The sequence below is a fragment of the Puma concolor genome, chromosome B3, assembly GCF_028749965.1.
Source record: "Puma concolor isolate L17-30 chromosome B3, mPumCon1.1.hap2, whole genome shotgun sequence".
Taxonomy (NCBI): Eukaryota; Metazoa; Chordata; class Mammalia; order Carnivora; family Felidae; genus Puma; species Puma concolor.
In genome coordinates, this window is record NC_141672.1 from 39,922,761 (window position 1) to 39,944,356 (window position 21,596).

The window sequence follows — 21,596 nt, forward strand, 5'->3', positions numbered from 1 at the left end:
CACACTGTAGCATAACACAGATTCCTTACAAATAGTACTGAATGGATGAATGAAATTCTCAAACCAGTAAATTCTCAACTGAATTCCTTGGAATTTGCATCCACCAAACAAGGTGCAATTAGTCATACTTTGATAGGTCCATGAAGAAATATTCTCAATTAAAATAAGTCAATAAAACAAGTACCTAGACAACACAATGACACATGCCATGACTTGTCTTAGTGTTGAAACCTTTACAGCGCCTTAATTCTCAATTTTTCATCTCATGTATTACGTTGAATGATATGAAACTGCCAACCTAAAAAAATAGTAATTTCATAGAGTTCAACCTAATATAACACATAGTTAGAGAAATGCATATTCTACACAAATTAAGGCCTTAAAATCAGAAGAGAGATTACTATTCAATTTACATATAGTAAAAGATATGAATCTTTTACTCTAGGTGCTACACTTCAAGCTGGGTCTCGTTTTGCATATTCTTCACTGGGGAAGTGACATCAGAAGTATAGAGGGGCTATTCCATTTATTCCACTCTGAAATCCCACATTTGAGAGCGAAAATGGGGAGAGATGGAGGGTAGTTCTACATATTATTTAATCCATAATTCTAAAACATATTATTGTGTAATCCCAAAGTTGGCAAATTGTATAAAAAGCCTTTCAATGGCACTTATAGTTTTCAATTATCCTATTAGAAAGAAATGAAAAAGAAAATATTGAACTTCTTCAAAATTCCAAATTATTTGATCCATTTACAATTCATCTAAGTAGTCTGAGCCTAAAACCAATGCACAGATCTATAGGTGAAGAAACCTAAATTCTGGGTACAGGTAAAATAATGCACAGTGCTAAAGATGGCATCTAAAACCTTTCAGTAGAGTATGGACCAGGCTGTGTTTACAGTATCCTTTAAAAAACCCCACCCTTTTCTGCCTATAATTAATTTATCAATCGTACTAAACATAATGTACAAAGAAGTTGATGCTAGTTACTTACAACTGTAAGATGTGCACATGGCTAAATGTCTCTCTCACCTCAAGGAGTCAAAAATAAAAAGTGAAACCATTCATATCTGCTGGTGAGTACTCTTTATATTTTTATTTCTTTTTATCTACTTTTCATTTCTCTTTACTATTTGGGCATAAAAGGAAAATGAAATATTATCAAAATCATTCAGAAAATGCTGGAAGTTTTATCAATGAAACAGCCAAACTCTTCTGTTTGGGTCAAATTCACTAAAAAATTATAAAACTTGCAGAATCTTGAATATGAATTGAAATTGATTATAATTTGGAAACTCTGAATAATCTTATAAAGTAGGTACTTTTTCTAAATATCTTATTTTTTTTAATGTTTATTCATTTTAGCCAAAGTATGGAAAGAGCCTAAATGTCTATCAACTGATGAATGGATAAAGAGAGAGAGAGAGAGAGAGAGAGAGAGAGAGAGAGAGAGACAGCCAAAGGGGGGGAGGAGCAGACAGAGAAGGAGACACAGAATCTGAAACAGGCTCCAGGTTCTGAGCTGTCAGCACAGAGCCCCTGAGGCAGGGCCTGAACTCACAAACCACAAGATCATGACCTGAGCCAAAGTTGGACACTTAAACAACTGAGCTACCCAGGCATCTGTCTTATTTTTTTAATCTACATACAGAAGTAAACTGCTGGTTGTGTCATGGTATTCATGGAGCTTTGGAAAGGGAAGCTATCATAAAGGAAAAAGCTTTCTTAATGACCAAGTTAGAACTGTTTCGATACCTTGGGGGCAGAAGGACGGGTGTATTTGGCCAGTGTTAATACTCTGCTCAGGTTGAAGAGGTTGTTGCCTGCTTTCTCCTCCAAGGTGTTGATGGTTTCCTGTCTCACATTTAGCTCTTTCATCCATTTTGGGTTTATTTTTGTGTATGGTGTAAGACAGTGGTCTAGTTTCATTCTTCTGCATGTTGCTGTCCAGTTCTCCCAGCACCATTTGCTAGAGAAATTGTCTTTTTTCCATTGGATGCTCTTTCCTGCTTTGTCAAAGATTAGTTGGCCATACATTTGTGGGTGACCTCAGCTGCAGCAATTTCTTACTCGACACATCTCCAAAGGCAAGGGAATTAAAAGCAAAATGAACTATTGGGACCTCATCAAATAAAAAGCTTCTGCACTGCAAAGGAAACAATCAACAAAACTAAAAGGCAACCGATGGAATGGGAAAAGATATTTGCAAATGATATAGCGGATAAAGGGCTAGTATCCAAAAATCTATAAAGGACTTACCAAACTCAACACCCAAAAAAACAAATAATCCATTGAAGAAACGGGCAGGAAGATATGAATAACCACTTTTCCAAAGAAGACATCCAGATGGCCAACTGCCACATGAAAAGATGTTTAACATCACTCATCATCAGGGAAATACAAATCAAAGCTACACTGAGATACCACCTCACACCTGTCAGAGGGACTAAAATGAACAAATCAGGAAACTACAGATGCTAGCGAGGATGTGGAGAAATGAGAACCCTCTTGCACTGCTGGTGGGAATGCAAACTGGTGCAGCCTCTCCGGAAAACAGTGTGGAGGTTCCTCAAAAAATTAAAATTAGAACTACCATATGACCCAGCAATAGCACTGCTAGGGATATAGGAGTGCTGATTTATAGGGGCACATGTACCCCAATATTTACAGCAGCACTTTCAACAATAGCCAAAGTATGGAAAGAGCCTAAATGTCTATCAACTGATGAATGGATAAAGAAGATGTGGTTTATATATACAGTGGAATACTACTTGGCAATGAGAAAGAATGAAATCATGCCATTTGCAGCAATGTGGATGGAAATGGAAGGTATTATGCTGAGTGAAATAAGTCAGAGAATGACAAATATCATATATTTTCACTCATATGTGGATCTTGAGAAACTTGAGAAGGGAAGGGAAAAAAATAGTTAACAAACAGAGAGGGAGGGAGGCAAACCATAAAGACTGTTAAATACAGAGAACATGAGTATTGAGGGCACCTGTTGGGATGAGCACTGGGTGTTGTATGGAAACCAATTTGACAATAAATTTCATAATTAAAATAAATTAAAATAAATAAATACAGAGAACAAAATGAGGGAGGATGGGGGGGTAGGGGAGAGGGGGAAACGGGTGGTGGGGATGAGGAGGACACTTGTTGGATGAGCACTGGGTGTTGTATGTAAGCCAGTTTCACAATAAATTATATTAATATACAAAAAAACCACTCTGCTCACATACTATCCTTCCTGACCTGAAAGAGGAAGTTAGCCATAAGCCTACCCTGCATCCATCAATGGTACTCCACCCTGCCTGCACTTTTAGGTCACCTAGTATTCTTTTTAAAGCTATATAGTTTGTTCTGCCACTGCCACTGTTGCTCTCTATTATGATTTAATTAGTTTGCAGTAGGATTTGGGTTTTGATTTGTTTTGTTTTTTTAAGTTTTCCAGGATTGAGACCCAGTGTAGTTCAAATGGGCTTTCAGTTGGAAAGCACCCTGATGGATATCACAATCCATTTCATAAACACTTGATAAGCTTTTGTTATATCTCTTTGTAAGAATCATTCTAACCCCAGATGGGACATGTGGAATATCACTGAGGAAAATGGAGAAAAGAGAATCCTGCATTCAATTCTTTATCAACTCTCATAATCTGGAATGGTTAAAAACCATTTCCAGGTGATGCTTCCACATCCTCCCCCCTTGTAGCGGCTGAACGGTGTCCCCCACAAAAAAGATATGCCCATGTCCTAATCCTTGGAACCCACAAATGTTGGGAGGGTCTTTGCAGATGTAGTTAATGATCTTTAGATGAGATATTCCTATATTATCAGGATAAAACCTAAATCCAATAACAAATGAAACAGCAGAGACACAAACAGGAGAAAGCAATGTGAAGATGGAGAAGGAGGTTGGAGCTAGGAGAGTATGGACCTGCTGACACCCTGATTTTAAAATTTTGGTCTCCAGAATGGTACCAAAAATAAATTCATGTTGTTATAAGACACCAAGTTCGTGACATTTTGTATGGCAGCCACAAGAAACCAAAACCTCCTTTCCCTTATTTTTTTCACATCCCAGAAGTTCAAAAGCATGAAATAATGGACTGAATTGGGAAGATTAGGTGGGTGGAAAAAAGTAAGGTCTGGGCCTCCAGCATAAGGTGCTCTTGAACAAGAGTCCCAGCTCTGCCACTTAATAGCTTGGGGAGGAAAAATGTCTCTCTGAACTTCAGTTTCTTCATCAACAAAATGGAGATAATAAGATCTGTTTATTGAATTGTAGACTGAGAAAGTTGTACTTGAACGTATTCTGACCTAAATAACCTAAATGCAGAAATGAGATAAGAAATATTTGACAACAGCAGCCATCACATCTCAAGCAGAAGGAAATGGCATAGCTGGGAGGCCCCTGTTGGGCCAGAAGCTAACCATTTAGCTTCAGATAAAGAGGTGAGGGTGGTCTTGGGGAGGAACCAGTCAACTGGGCCTTCTTCTCAGCTGGCAGGGAGAAATTGCCACATTTGAACCACCTTGCTTCTGAGCTCCCGCTGATACTCAGCTTTACTGCTGAGCACTAGGTGAGCACCAGCTTTGCCTAAATGTACAGAAGCTTGTCTTCATGTTGTCTCACTGCACTCCTGTCTCTCTGTGCACCTCCCCCCCACCCCATGTTCAGTGTCAAGAAACAAAACTTCAGGTTGGCCACTGAAAGTAATTCAGTCAACTTCATTTTGGATAAGTACCCAGTGTTTGGGATTTCCACTCCCACCTTCTTTTTCCAATATATCAGGGAGCATAGGTGTAAGCTTATTTACCATGATGTGCCATTCCCCGCCCTGGCTCACCTGACTTCCAGAGGAATTGGCTTCTATCCCTATAGCTTTCCCTGTGACGTTTTCACATCTGCAGTACTTCCTGGTGATAATTTCAGGCAACATGAACTAAAAAATTTGTAAGACCCAATGCAAAGTGAGAACACAAAAACCTTGGCTTACAAATCATTAAGAATTTTTAAACGGCAATATCAGAGCATTAAACCAAGCACAGAATTCCTTCTAGGCATGGGTGCATGCCCATGAAGCAGGCCCTGATTGCAGGAGGCTCCAGGTAGCTCACCCCCAGCCTCTAATACAGTCCTGCCTCACCCCAAGTTGCAACAGTTCCCTGCTAGGCTAATGGATTCTCATCCCTCTGCTATCTTCTCCTACCCACAGGGCCATGCACAAATTTCTAAATCCCATGCTGTGAAATGCTCACTTGAGGAACTACCTGGGAGTCTTCTTAAGTTCTTTCTCCTTCCAGTCGCACCACTATGCTTTACCTGTTGCAGCCGCCCTTGGCCCACATGGGACACATGTGAGGCAGTCTCCTACCACAGTTCTAAATGGGAAACACAAGGCACGCTGCTTTCTGCCTCCTCCTCAGGCCATGTTGGATTCTAATCTCACCTCAAGTACTCCAACACCCACATCCACCACCCTTCTCAGGGTCCATACAATGTCTCAAGCCCTCTGTCTCTCTTTCCCTGCCATCTTTCCAAGCCATGAGCTGGGATTAACTCTCCACATAGCATATCCTCTATCCCTTCTTACATTGTGCCTCTTAAACTAAAGCTCTTTGCTCCAACTTTCTTTTTTTAAATGTTTATTTTTTATTTTATTTTTTAAATTTACATCCAAGTTAGTTAGCATATAGTGCAACAATGATTTCAGGAGTAGATTCCTTAATGCCCCTTACCCATTTAGCCCATTCCCCCTCCCAAAACCCCTCCAGTAACCCTCTGTTTGTTCTTTGCTCCAACTTCTAAATGGTGCCTTTGATCTATAAAGAAACAAAAAAACAAAATTCCTCTCTCCCTTTCTCTCTTGCAAGGCCAGGCTTCTTTAAAAACTATTATCTCAGTATTGGAATTTTATTTTTAATCAAGTTTTTATCTCAAAGCTGGACAATGCCTCTTTTGTTCCAACTAGCATCCACCCTTTCCCCAAACAACACACATCCTTTGTATAAAGAAAAGTAATGCATGTAACATACTTAGCAGGTGCATGGCAATATTAATGCTAAGTAAATGATAGCTATTAATTATCACTGTCTAATTATTACTACTCTCTGTGTTATTAGGAAGAAACAGTTAACAGTTTCTTTCTCCTGATACCTAAATCCAGATAGAACCATAGGTATAAATTTCTTTGAAATTGAAAACGTTATAGCCTAAAAGAAAGCATTTTTGTCAGGTAAGTTATTGTGCATGATGGTTTCAGAAAATAGATTGTCAGTCCTGCCTCCATGATATTACCACACAAATGAAAATAATTATTTTATTTTTCAGAACTTTATGTATATTAGAATACAATGAGTAGGTTGCAGATATTCAGCCATTTTTTGATCCATAAAAATGGCAATTTCATATGGTTCAATCTAAGAGTGGGATGCTCTAGTTGATTTTTAATCATTTTTATTAGGTCTCATCCATTCATAGACTGAGACCAAGAGAAGAAATTGCTATAGTAACCCTAAGAATTTGTCAGGACTGCACAATAGAAATTGCGAGAAACCTAGTCCAGACTCATCAATTTGAAAATGAAGATTTAAGGCCCAGAGAGGTGAAGCGAGATTCCCAAAATATCACAGCTAATTAGGACGAAACTAAGCTCTGGCTGCCTTTACTGTGCATCTTTCCACCACATCAGGCTGCCTTCCTTACTTCTTTACATTTGTCAAATTATGTTAAGAATATCCCAATTTCACTGAGAAAGCAGTGCTCTGAGGATGATAATTAAGGCAAATATCAATGCTAAATAAAATCTGGGCTAGAACTACATTTTTCAAAAAGACTTTTGATCAGTGATAATTAGACTTTTTTATTGATAATTAAACTTTTAAAGGGAGAAATGTCATAATGAAGGTGTATGGTTCTTAGACATAATTTGGAGAGTCTCCTAATTAAACTATTTTTAAAGCTCCCTTTTTATGAACCCACTCTGAGTTTGAGACATGGATTTCTCAGCGTTTCTTCAGCTGACAGCTCCTAGTTCATGCTTTATTGTTATTGTTTCAACATTATCTTCAAACTTCAACTTATTTGCAAGTATAATTCATAATTGTCTCTAAAATACTCAGATAACATGTCAAACAGGACAAAAATCTTAAATAGCTCTAACCTTAGTTCTTTGTACCCATTATAGTTTGCAAAGGAGAAAACCTCACCAATTTTAATCTCCCAGTTTAAGCGATGAATGTGATGTGTTTGTGGGTGATGTCATTCCTAGATGCCATTACTGTGATTCGTATTTTGCTAACACTGCACAGCTATGGTTCTACTAGGACTTTCACCATAGGCACCATGCTGGTACCTTTACAAAAGTAATTCATTTATCTGGATCAACCCTATAGAACATTTATTGATTATGCCAATATAGAGATGAGGAAATTGAAGTTTTTTTTGTTTTGTTTTGCTTTCACATTGTGCTAATCTCTAACAATTTTTAAAAAATTTTTTTTCAATATATGAAGTTTATTGTCAAATTGGTTTCCATACAACACCCAGTGCTCATCCCAAAAGGTGCCCTCCTCAATACCCATCACACACCCTCCCCTCCCTCCCACCCCCCATCAATCCTCAGTTTGTTCTCAGTTTTTTTTTTTTTTCAACGTTTTTTATTTATTTTTGGGACAGAGAGAGACAGAGCATGAACGGGGGAGGGGCAGAGAGAGAGGGAGACACAGAATCGGAAACAGGCTCCAGGCTCCGAGCCATCAGCCCAGAGCCCGATGTGGGGCTCGACCTCACGGACTGCGAGATCGTGACCTGGCTGAAGTCGGACGCTTAACCGACTGCGCCACCCAGGCGCCCCTGTTCTCAGTTTTTAAGAGTCTCTTATGCCTTGGCTCTCTTCCACTCTAACCTCTTTTTTTTTTCCTTCCCCTCCCCCATGGGTTTCTGTTAACTTTCTCAGGATCCACATAAGAGTGAAACCATATGGTATCTGTCATTCTCTGTATGGCTTATTTCACTTAGCATCACACTCTCCAGTTCCATCCATGTTGCTACAAAGGGCCATATTTCATTCTTTCTCATTGCCACGTAGTACTCCACTGTGTATATAGACCACAATTTTTTATCCATTCATCAGTTGATGGACATTTCGGTTCTTTCATAATTGGGCTATTGTTGAGAGTGCTGCTATAAACATTGGGGTACAAGTGCCCCTATGCGTCAGTACTCCTGTATCCCTTGGGTAAATTCCTAGCAGTGCTATTGCTGGGTGATAGGGTAGGTCTATTTCTAATTTTTTGAGGAACCTCCACACTGTATGAGGAAATTGAAGTTTAGAATGGTTCCAGGGGTGACGTGGTAGCTCAGTTGGTTAAGTGTCCAACTCTGGATTTCAGCTCAGGTCATGATCTCTTGGTTGGTGGGACTGAGCCCCCTATTGGGATCTGCACTGATGGGAGATTTCTTGGATTCTCTCTCTCTCTTTCTTTCTTCCCCTCCCCTGCTTGCATGTGCGCTTTCTCTCTTTCTCTCAAAAGAAATAAATTTGGGGCACCTGGGTGGGTGAATCAGTTGAACTTCCGACATTGGCTCAGGTCATGGTCTCATGGTTTGTGAATTTGAGCCCGACATTGGGCTCTCTGCTGTCAGCATAGAGCCCGCTTCAGACCCTCTACTCCCCCCCCACCCCTCCCCAGCTCATTCTTTTTTTTTCTCTCTCTTTCTCTCTCAAAGTAAATAAGCATTTAAAAATAAAATAAATTTGAAAAGAAAAAAAAAAAGAATGGCTCCATAATTCGCCAGGTCACACAACTAGTGGCCACCAGCTGTTTAAGGGGAAAGGTAGAATCACTATGAATCTTACCTCCATACCACCCCATGACCAAGTAGAAGTCTATTTATCTTATACATCTATGCCCTAGCTGGGATAGTAGTGGTTAAACCATTTGTGAGTCCCAGATTTCACCTGACAAACTCTATTTAAAATATTTCATTCTATTTTCAGAAGATGAGTCAGATGTCCCAAGTGGTATTCAAAAAATAAGGCTACAACAGCAGCAATGCCAAACAGATTTCCAGATCTGCAATTTACACCCCCGACGTTATCTCCTATGATTATAAAAATACGTGCACACACTCTTTGATACTCTTCCCTTCAAAAGTGGAGCATGATTTCCCTTCCCTTGAGTGCAGACTCTAAGCACAAAGTAGTAAATCACTAGCATATGGTGGAAGTGACAATGTAGGACTTCCCAGACTCAGTCCTAAAAGGAACTGTGCTTCTTTCTTGCTCCCTTCTCTTGGATCTCCTACTCAGGGAAGCCAGCTGCCATGTCATAAATATAGTCCAATTGCCCTGTGGAGGGTTTCATGTGGATAGAAACTGGGCCCTCCTGCCATCCTGGAAGCAAGTCCATCAGCCTTAGTCACGCCTTTACATGACCGCAGCTGACATTCTAACAGCAGCCTCATGAGAGACCCTGATCTATAACTATCCACTAAACCAATCTCAAATTTGTGAACTTCAGAAACTGCATAATAATAAATATTTATTGTTTTAGGTGCTCATACTTTGGGATATTTATTATGAAGCAGTAGATAGTTAATACACATTTATCTCTGAATATGCCTTTTCTTAGACCAATAAGGCTGAACCACGGCTGCAAAAGCTGCCATATCAATAAGTTGAGTATATTCCTTGGTCCACGCTCCCTTCACACATGCCCGGGAGGTAGGAGTGTGTGTTTCTCAAGGCCTTGTCCCTGCTCAAAAAAATAAGATTGTTCCTCCCTCAGTGACATCATGCCCCATATGGGTCATGGGAGGAAGTGAAAATTAGACTGATTTACAAAAAAAGAAAAAAGAAAAAAAAGAAAGAGGGAGAGAGAGAGCAAAGTTGTTACCTGTAAGATAAGAGCATTATCTTTAAATGTCTGGCTTCTGTGTGATGATAACCGTCACTCTGTGGTAACCTCCTGTTACCTGAAGTTCTACACTTCAGCAATTGAAAATAAAATATGTCCTTTAAGAACAGGAAGCCAATTATTTCTTTAAGTATGTTATTTTCCTCCAGCAAATTGAAGGCTGTTAGTAGATGTACTAGATTCGGTGAGCTTAAGGAGTAAAAACCACCTTTGGAAAAGTGTTGCCATATGGGGTGGGAAATGGTACTGAGCAACAAAAGTCAAAAACATCCAACTGAACTGAAAGGTCAACACTGTTCCAATATAATGAGACTAAAACATATCAAGGCTCTTGTCAGTGAAAAACTATTTTTTGGTCAAGCATTAGTCAGAGGGAAACTCAACACAAACATCTAAAAAGCTAAGATGACAGGAAGTGGTGGTCAGCCTTTTCCCATCTACTCTTCAAACATGAAGGAGGGCATTACTTTCATAAGACTAATGTATTTTTTTAGTAATATCCATTCATCATGTCTACCACAGCAGTGGCCAAACAGCTCACATGTGATTTCTTAATGGGGCCTATCCTGGAAACAGTGACATTCCCCCCACCGACCCAAACCACAGCAAGTCGTCAAGCTCGAGAGAATGTGAAATATCATCCTTACCCAGTCCCTCACGGATCCCAATCTTGTCTTTAGAGTGCTTCCTTTTCCCTCGTTGTTCCAGGCACGGAAGTCCTATTTTTTCTAAATATATCTTCTTATTGATGAAGAGGAAGAGGACAACCAGAAGAACAATAAAGACGCCAACTGCAGATAAGAAGCCAATGGCTTCAGGAGGAACTGGCAAAAGAACACAAAAGAAAAAAAATCATCACTATTAAAGTAAACCAACTTTTAGTTCTATCAACTGATTAAGGTTTATGTTTGTTAATTAGAGTGGCAAATACTCTACAAGTCTTCACACTTGCTGGCATCCCCAGGACTGGGTACAGAGAAAGGGAAAAGACTGTTGTCTGGTACATCCTGCTAGGCTGGCTTTTCAGATGACAGACCTGTATACTTTTGCACATGTGCTCTCTTCCATCTGGAATAGAACTCCTCTTGCTCCTATCCTCAGACTAATATTCAGTTTCAAACACACAAACTGTAAGAGAGACATCTGTCAAATGGGTTGAGTTGGAAATGGTTGATCAGTGTTATAAAAGCAAGTCCCTTAAAAACACAGCTGCCTAAAGCTTAAAAAATAATCACTTGAGACAAACTTTCAGACATCTGCATTTATCAATATTCGCAACTAGAGAAAAAGTCATTTCCTGGATATATTTTTACAAATCCAACTATGTAATATGATGATTATCATCATCAATGGTGACAAGAAAATTCCTCATCCATGCCATCCATGTAAGAAATTAGAAGTATATTTTGACTGCTAATATTTTAGAATTCTAAAAACTTAAATTCCATCTTCTGCCTTCTCCTCCTCCTCATCAAAATATCCTGAGTGTTACTTAACTTTGGTTAAGTGCTACCCAGTATACCTTAAAGAATCCCAACCTTTGAGTTCAGCTCTGAGGTGCATATAGCAGGGAGACCAGAACTAATTCAGGATTGAGGAAAGACTCCTCTAAAGAAATGACATTTGAGCCAAGACTTCTCTCGGTAAAGAAATCCAGAAATCAACTGGTATTAAGGAATTAATTACAGAGCAGGTGTCAATAAGAGTTATTCAAGGGAGTTGGGTATCTGTGAAAGCTTATGAAAATGAGTCTCCTAAAAGCAGCTTTAATCCCTGGGCGGGTTTAATCTGTAGACTAATAATATGAAGGGATGATATTTACCTCACCCTACCATCCAGAAAAACAGAGAAAGGATGATTCAAACTAGGTCCGATGCCATGAAAAGATCAAGAAAATAAGTGGTACTGCCTCACTGAACTGACCTAGTGGCAAGCCGACGAAAGAACAAAACAAAAAATGGCAGGCAAGATAATAGCTTGGTAGTCTGCAAAATGATAGTGTCTGCAATCAAAGCCAGCACATAACATGAGGAAAGTATGCACATATTCATCGTCTCCCCTCTCTTCAGAGGCAGCATAGGTGGTAGTGCTTAGTGGTGTGGGTTCTGTAGTTATGCTGCCTGTGAGGAAATCACACTCTACCACAAGTGGCCTTGGGCAAATTATTTAACCTCTCTGTGCTTCAGTTTCCTAAGCAATAAAAGGAGATAATAAATACAGCTATATCAAGGATTAAATGTGGTAACCCATGGAAAGTAATCAGCGTGGCACCTGACACGTAGTGAGTTCTCAAACAGGAGCAACCATCTTCCCCAACATCACCACCTTCATCTTTACAGAGCTGTTAATATATCTAGGAGCAGTGATTTGAAAAGAGATATGCACCTCTATGCTTATTGCAGCATTATTTACAATAGCCAAGATATGGAAGCAACCTAACTGTCCATCAATACATAAATGGATAAAGAGAATATGGTGTACATACACAATGGAACATTACTCAGCCATAAAAAAGAATGAGGCCCTGTCATTTAGAACAACATGGATGGACCAAGAGGGTAGTATGCTAAGTAAAGTAAGTCAGACTGAGAAAGACAAATACCATATGATTTCACTTAGGTATGGAATCTACAAAAAAAAAAAAAAAAAAAAGCAGAAACAAACTCATAAATACAAAGGATTGATAGGTACCAGATGGGAGGGGCTGGGCAAAATGGGTGAAAGGCAGAGAGGGATACAGGTTTCCAGCTATGGAGTGTATAAATCATGGGGATGAAAGGTACAGGCTAAGGAATATATTCAGTGGTATTATAATAGCATTGTATGGTGACAGATGGTAGCTACACTTGTGGTGAGTATGACATAATGTATAAACTTGTCGAATCTCTATGCTGTACACCTGAAACTAATGTAACATTTGCATTAACTAAACTTTAATTTAAAAAAATATATCTAGGAGCAGTCAAATATGGAATGCATGTATTGCTTTGTGTGCAGTCTGTTCTCTGGACCCCATCTCTCTCCCTTTCGTCAAAACAATTATCCCTATATTTTTGCCCCTCGCTTCTGTATTTTCAGCTACTTCCCCTTGTATATACAACATCTTTCTCACCTGCATTAAAAATGCATCAATGCGCCTGAGTGGCTTAGTCCGTTAAGCATCCTATTCTTGATTTTGGCTCAGGTCATGATCTCACTGTTTGTGAGTTTGAGCCCTACATCAGGCTCTGTGCTGAGAGTGTGGAGCCTGCTTGGGATTCTAGGTCTCTGCCCCTCCCCTGCTCACATGCACCTATGCTTTCTCTCTCTCAAAAATAGGATAAACATTTTTTTAGTGCATCAAGTATCTCCCAACCTTTAAAAACCTCTCTTCACCATGTGCTCCTCAACCACAGCCCTCTCGCTTTTCCCCTCTACAACCATCTTCTGAGTATTTCTTGTACTGTTCTCCATTTTCTTACCTCTGAAACCACTTGCATCCTTTACACAGTCCCCCATTGATCTCCATGGACCAAGAATTACCCTCTCAAATCCCTTCACACAGTAGCCAGGGAAATCCTCCTGAAATGTAAGTCTAATTTCTTCACCTGCCCTCCTAAAACCTTCTATAGTTGGTTAAATTGTGGCCCCCAAAAGATACATCCACCCCAAATTTCAGAATGTGACCTAATTTGAAACAAAGGTCTTTGCAGATGTATTTAGGATAGGATCTTGAGATGAGATCATGCTGGATAAGGATAGGCTGTAAATTCAATGTAAGTGTCCCTACAAAAGACTGACTAGGAAAAGACAGAGGGAAGAAAGCCATGTGAACACAGGGGCAGAGACTGGAGTCATGAAACCTCTAGATTAGCAATACCAAGGTTTCCAGCAGCTATCAGAGGCTAGGGCAGAGTCAGGGAACAGATTCTCCCCCAGAGATTCCAGAGAAACCAACCCTGCTGACAACTGGATTTTGGACTTCTGGCATCAAAAACTTAGAGATCATAAATTGCTGTTGTTTTAAGCCATAAATTTTCTGGTAATATGTCATGGGACTGCCAGGAAACTAATATACCCTCCAATGGCTTCCCATTACCCAAAGCACAAAATTTGAATTTATTGCCTTGGTTTATGAGTCCATTTATGACATAGCTACTGATTTCAGCCTTTATCACTCATCACTCCCCAACATCAAACTTTTTATTGCCAGTGTATTCATCTATATCTGGTCTCCCAAACCTAGCTCACCTTCAGACCTTTGGATAGGCTATTTCAACTGTGTGGGACAAATGCTTACCTCTCTTCTGGCTAATTCTGATACTGCACTTCTTCTGAAACCCTTTCTTGTTCCTCTTAACCAGGCTAGATGCTTCTACTGTGTGTTCCCACCCACTGCACCCCTAAAAGCTTTTCAACAGTTTTCAAGTAAGACATAACTTCATAAGAATAAGGGCTATGCTTTAATTACTCATTGCACTCTCAGCAGCTAACATAGGTTAGGTACTCAATAAATATTTAATACCTGAATAAATGTTGAACTCATCTGTGTTCAGTACATTGATGAATATACCTATCAATAAAAACTTCTGGAAAGTAAAGATATACCTCAAGTGGGTCAGCACCACTAAACACAGAACATGATTTACATAACATTCAGCCTTAGGAAAAAAGAGAGTTCATCTATCATTCATAAGCAGAAACATTTGTACCCAAAGTCATTCATTAATAAAACTAAATCTTTATTTTTGAAAAAGGTATATTTTTCCATTAGAAAGCAACATGAGGTTCATTACATAAAATCTGCAAAATACAGAAAAAATTAAGAAAACCATTATTAAGATTTTCTGTACTTCCTTCCAGTCATTTTGACTACTGGGAAAATACTAAGTTGTCTGTATTGATTTTACCTTCTTGGTTCATAAAATATTTTTATTAGATAAAATTTCTATTATTTTTAGAGATATTAAAGAAAAAACAATTCATTCATGTAGTAGAAAATGTTGATAATAATGGGAGATGTAAAAAATGGTCATTTTGAATCTTACCACTCATCACTGACAGCATTTTGGATTTTTCTTACAAATTTTTTCTTAACTATTTTTACCACCACTGAAATACCACACCACATGCTGATATTAATGCATTTAATATAAAAACACTCACATATTCCAAAACGGAAAAAAACATGAAGAGATTATTCAATATAATCTCCAAAGATGCAAAAGAAGGGGGAATAACACTCTTGTGTTCTTCAAAATAACGGTTTTTTGGAGATGAAAATATTTTTGTTAGTAATAATACTTGTGACAATGAGCTAACTATGAAAATTCTAAGGTAGGTGTCAGTATTTTTTTTCCTAAAAACTGTTTAGACATTGTTCCATTATCTTTTTAAATTTTTTTAATGTTTATTTATTTTTGAGAGAGAGACAGAGAGAGAGAGAGAGAGAGAGACAGAGCGTGAGCAGGGGAGGGGCAGAGAGAGAGGGAGACAGAATCTGAAGCAGGCTCCAGGCTCCGAGCTGTCAGCACAGAGCCCGACGTGGGGCTCAAACTTGCAGACTGTGAGATCATGACCTGAGCCGAAGTCAGACGCTTAACCAACTGAGCCACCCAGACGCCCCTGCTCCATTATCTTTTAATCTTTAATGTTTACGAATAAGTAGGATGCTGCAGCTTACTTTTTGTTACTTTTTGTATGAGCAACAGAGTGTTTTGGTCGAAAAGTTTCTAGAAACTTTTAACGCAAAAATTTTACCAGAATATGCTTTTTTGTGTATATCTTTTGTTGATTTTTTTTTTTCCTGGAACCAGCTTTTCCACCAAAATATCTATGGCTTTTGTAAAGCTTAGGAGAGTTTTCTTCAATTATGTCTTTGGTAATTTCTTCTGTTCCGATTGTTCTTGTTTCTATATTAAACTGGGTATTTCTTTGGCTACCAACTTTAATGTTTTCTTCCTCTTTGTTTTTTTTCTCCTGCATTCTGATAGATCTTCCTAAATATAGGCTACTCATTTTTACTCAAGTAAATAGGTGAAAGTTTGCTCTTAACCACTATACTATACTCACTACTGTTAACTCTGAATATTTGAGTCAGTGGCAGATGAGGGGAAGAAACCGTCTTTTCCCCTCCTTTCAAGTTGAATGGTGGAGAACACTAGGAATAAGCACAAATGTAGCTAAAGCAGAGAGAAAGCTTAGTTTGGCAAATTTGGTTATTTCAACAGAGTTCATGCTCCTCCCAGAATCTAGCAATTCTAATTTCACTTTTTCTATGTGTTTATGGGTGATCAGTGGGAAGGCTGAACAGGTGCATGAGGGGCTGCTAGCCAAATGCTATGTTAAACTGTAGGTTAGCTTATGTGCTTTCTACATAAGTAGGGAATCATAGCAATAGCTAAGAAGTTGGCAGTGACCCCAGTCTTGTAAGAGTTGCTTCACCAGAGTTGCACACAAACTGTCCTTTTAAAAAGTGGTTTAAAATTCTAATCATAATCTAGCAATTCCACTTCTAGGTATATAACCAAGAGAATTGAAAATATATGCTCACACAAAAACATATTCATGAATGTTCATAACATTATTCATAATAGCCAAAAAGTAGAAATGGCCCAAATGTCCATCAACTGATAAATACACAAAATGTGATAGAGCCATACAATTAAATATTCTACAATAAAAAATGAACTATTGATAGATGCTGCAACATAGATGAACACTGAAAACATCATGCTAATTGAAAGAAGTCAGATACAAAAGGCCACATATTCCATGAGTCCATTAAATGAAATGTCCAGAATAGGTAAATCCACAGAGACAGAAGGAAGTATATTAGTTGTGACCAGGAGGTGAGGTGAGGGAGAATTGAGGGGTGACTACAAATGGGTAGGGGTTTTCTTTTTGAGGTAATGAAATTATTCTGTAATTGGATGGTGATAATGATTGTGCAACTTTGTGAATATACTAAAAACTACTGAATCCTCCACCTTAAAAGGGTGTGAATTTTATGGAATATGGATTTTATCTCAAAAAGTTTAAATTGCAAATATATCATTTTAATAAAGACTGGAAGGAAATATGAAAAAAATTATAATAATTTTATTTGATTTGGTTTGAAAGTGACTTTCTTCATGTTTAAACATTCTGTAATTTTATTCTTCGATATGTAGAATTAAAAATAAAGTTTCAATATTATAGGTTATGAGAACTGGAGTCAGCACAGTTCTACCCTCAATGTGTAACACTGAACACAGCAAGCCAACAGCTATATCAATATAAGCCAAGGAGGGCTTGATGCTACATTTGGATCTAAACAAAATTAGAGACTTTGGCAGGGAAGCTTGAAGTCATTTTGCATCCCATATATACAAATGCTATAGTGAAGAACAAGCATTACATGTATCATCTGCTATAGATGACAAGGGCACATATGTCAGGAAACTTAAGTGCCATCTGCAAAGTAACTCATCTAATTATTCCAGTAATTACTAAATTGGAAATCAGATGGCTATGAAGTTCGGTCACATAGTTTATATTGAAAACTTCCTTAAAGTTAGACATATCTCTCACATCCCACTGGATAGCCCCATCTGCTGATTTTCAAGCAATGGTTCAAGAAGAAGATAGATCATACAGTGACATAAATAGGGAAGTCTCTGCATGTCACACAGTCACTAGATGTTTTTAAATTTCATCCCATGGTTGTTGAAGAGGTTAAAAAAAGGCTAACCAGTTGCAGCCATTTGACTCACAAGAGCTAGAAATAAGAGAGGAAGCTGAAAGCTTATTTAACAAAATGGTAAGGAGGGGTTCAGAGTTAACTGAGCAATGACAATAGAAATCATTTAAAAATAAAGTTATAATTTCTCAGGAATAAACTCCCTTGGCATCAGTCTGAGAAACATGAGGAATCTCATTAAAAACATGAGGAAAGACTGAGATAAATCTTAAACTCTACTCACTTATACAACCTGACCATCTTTGAGTATCTATCAACCTAAAAATACTCTTTTCAGAGATATAATTTCAATTTCATTCATCCCTGTAAAAGGCAGCATGACTTTGAAATTGTTTTTATGATGTTCTCAAGCATGGTCATCATCCCTGGCTTGAGCCTAAACTTGTTCACCTTAGAATTCTGGGATTAACCTAATGTAAAGCATAGTGATTATAGACAATCAGTACTATTAATAAACTTCAAAGCTGCTAAGAGTCTAGATATTAATTGTTCCTATCACAAAAAAAATGATAACTATGTGACATAACAGGTGGGTCAGCCAACGGCACAGTGGTAATCATATCGCAACACATAAATGTATCAAATCAACATGTTATATACCTTAAACTTACACATTAGTATATGTCAATTATATCTCTATAAAAGTAAATTCAAAAGAGAATTCAGGATGCCTGAGCATATCTACATCCTTCTCCAGGCATCCATCCACCTGAAGACTTGAGAAGCCTCCCAAGAAAGACAAAGAACAAGGTCAGAGTAGAGGTAAACTGAGTACAGCACAGTTGTGTACCAGTAACATTGACCCAAGCCAGGATTCTAGGGCAAGGAGGTGACAATAAGAGCTATTGTGTTAGATATCAGCAGCTTTGCAAAACAAGGAGATGTTTTCAAAGGCAATTTTGGCACAATAAGAGTTGAGGGCTTTGACCTATAGTTTATGCTCAGACTTTCCTTGCAACTACCAAAAAGAAGGTAAGAAATGAAAAACTTTTAAGAGTTGGACACCAGTGTGCCAACTCCATATACAGCTACTTCAGTAAAAAATTTATTTATTTTTAAAAAATTTTTTAAGGTTTATTTATTTCTGAGAGAGAGAGAGAGAGAGAGAAAGTGTGAGCGGGGCATGTGCAGAGAGAGGGAGACACAGAATCCAAAGCAGGCTCCAGGCTCTAAGCTGTCAGCACACAGCCCTACATAGGGCTTGAACCCACAGACCATGAGATCATGACCTGAGCTGAAGTCGGACGCTCAACTGATTGAGCCATCCAGGTGCCCCTCAGTGCACAAATTTAAAATATCTGTACAATTAGACTCATTTGTATCATTACCTGTGTTTTTACAACCAACTACAAAATTAAATAAATTGCTTTTAAAAGTTAGCATAGAACAACTTAAACTGGGGCCTTTAATTTTCTTTTTTTCCTTTGGTAATGCTTCCACTACTAACAACAACAACAGAACGAAGTCTTTGATGCTTAGCATATTATTTTTCCAGTGTCTAAATTTAGGTCTAGTTATTATAACCTCAACAACCTTAATGGATAGTCAATCATTTTTCTAAAAATTTGTAGGACTATGAAATATAAAATATTTATAAAAATATTTAAAATATATATATTTAAAGAAAAATGGGTAGTTCCACTTAAATTTTCTTCCTGGTAATAGCTAACAAGGATATGTTAACTACATACTCAAACAAATTCTTTGGAAGGAAAAAAATAGACCTTTCAAAAAATGGCTTAATGAAACCTAAGTGAGATTTTAACATGTTCCAAAATAAAACATAGCAACATATGGAGTCACTAGCAACCAATCATTTTTCAAAACAGTCGAGAACACAGCATTTGGGGTATACATGGGGTGCTATCTTTAATATAATAATAAATGTGTGTTGAAATGTGTCCATCTCCTTCTGAGAATTACGTAACCTAACCTGTCTGCTTTACGTGCTTAAAATGTTAATTCTCCCGTAGCATTAACACACACACACACACACACACACACACACACACACACACACACACACACACTTCTAGAAGCCAAGAATTATCAGCAAGCTTGCTTTCCTTTCCCTTAATGCTCAGATGGTTAGCTCAGAAGCAGCATTTAATGAAGAAAGCAGATGACGTGCACCAATCGGTCCATGAAGGGAACCTTTGAGATTCTTTCCACTTGTCTGATTTTCCCTAAACACTTCAACTATTCTCCACTGTCTCCAACCTCTCCATTTTCCCACATCCTCCCAGATGAGGGAGAGGATTGAAAAAGAAGCAAAGGGAATTAGATAATGTTGATGGTTTAGAAGGTTACAGCCAACATTTTGGATTGTTGGGTTTTTAATGGCATGCTCATATTGCTGAACTTAACTGAGCAATATATGGGCATTGTACAATTTATATGTCATTCGCCAAATAAAATCAATCAGCACGGATATCGTTCATTATAACTTTAACACAATGGAATTTAATATAATTATATGATAAAATTAGGAACATATGTCCAATTAAAGCATGTCATGTTGAAACATCAGAGAAAATACATGTATATCATTTTGGTGGAATAGTTGTTGAATCAGTGAGGCAATTTAGCTTTCAAGTAAAAAGAGAATATTTCTATAAATGAGAGAAATTGAGAGACAAGTCTACTTCAGGCAGACAAAATATCAGAAGAAAGATAGCCAACTTTCTTCAAATCTCCAAAACAAATGCATTTGGAAAGCATTTGGAGTGAAATATAATTTTGATTTGTTTATAACTTCTTTATTTTCAACTCACAGAACACTGCCCACACAGTGAGACTGGAATTTTAACAAAATTGTTTTTTTACCAATCCAATACCCTCAAAAAAATTTTTCCCTGAAGTCTAGTACAGTTAAATATTTTTAAAGATTATTGTAAAGACTTCATTAAACTTCATAATATCTCTATAAAAGTAAATTTAAAAAAGAATTCAGGATTGCCTGAGCATGTCTACATCCTTCTCCAGGCATCCATCCACCTGAGGACTTGAAAGCCTCCCAGGAAAGACAGCAAACAAGGTCAGAGGTAAACTGAGTATAGCTTTTGACCCCAAAAAGTAGTATGCAGAGCTTTATGCTCAAGGACTAAGCAGCATATGAGAAATTCAGAAATAGGAAGAAGATTCAAGGGTCCTTTAAATGCCCAATTTCTCAAACAATGTATTTTTGTCTATCTATCCACAGAGATACAAGTTCACTTTGTTACTAAAAATTAGCTGAGAACACTGAAAATCTACTGACATTTCAGATAATATAACAGTAAAATCAATTATCTGGAATTAGTATCCCTGTCTAAAGTTCAGACCACATGCAACCACTTAGGTATCAACACTGAACAAAATTATCATTGTATTCAAATAAAATAGGTGCCTTTTACCTATTCTAGTTCCTCAGTAGAAAAATAGAAGTTTCTCTGGAATTAATTTCTGAATAGAACCCCTTTCCAAAACAGATGGGATTCTAATCAATTCTCATATTTCTCTACTAGAAGCATTTACTGGTTCTTTTTAATTACCAAAAAAAAAAAAAAGGAAAAAAGAAAAAAAAAGCACCAGCATAAATTGTCTGTTTTACTGTCTGTGCTAATTTCATTTCATTATATCCTTGGAGTAAGCTATTATTTTCCCACTGGTTCCCATGGCATTCTTCATTATCAGCTGCTAATTGTCTAGCATTCACATAGGACTGTGAACCAAGTAGGCTGCTGCGTGGGCTGAAGTTCCAGGGGAAGTTGAACAGCAAAAGGATTCTGCATCGTTATTATTGTGACACATTAGAAAGTTTCCACCCACTTACGTGCCCACATCACTCCACTGCATAGCGTCCCTACCCAGAAGGGCTGTGCATTGAAGCATGGGAGCCCATCTGCACTAGGCATTCCACTTGGTAATTATGGCACATCAAGGGAAGATTACATGGGGTCAAACT

The 21,596-nt window shown here is 37.9% G+C and overlaps 1 protein-coding gene across 6 annotated transcripts in view; it reads right to left on the minus strand.

The window, feature by feature from the left end:
- The window catches only part of SYT16 (synaptotagmin 16), a 260,696-nt gene that overhangs the window by 121,417 nt on the left and 117,683 nt on the right, over nt 1-21,596 (minus strand). For all 6 annotated transcript variants that reach the window (XM_086709593.1, XM_086709590.1, XM_086709594.1 and 3 more), the window contains exon 2: nt 10,578-10,754. In XM_086709593.1, coding sequence (XP_086565719.1) covers nt 10,578-10,754 — 177 coding nt within the window. The remainder of the gene's footprint in view (nt 1-10,577; nt 10,755-21,596) is intronic.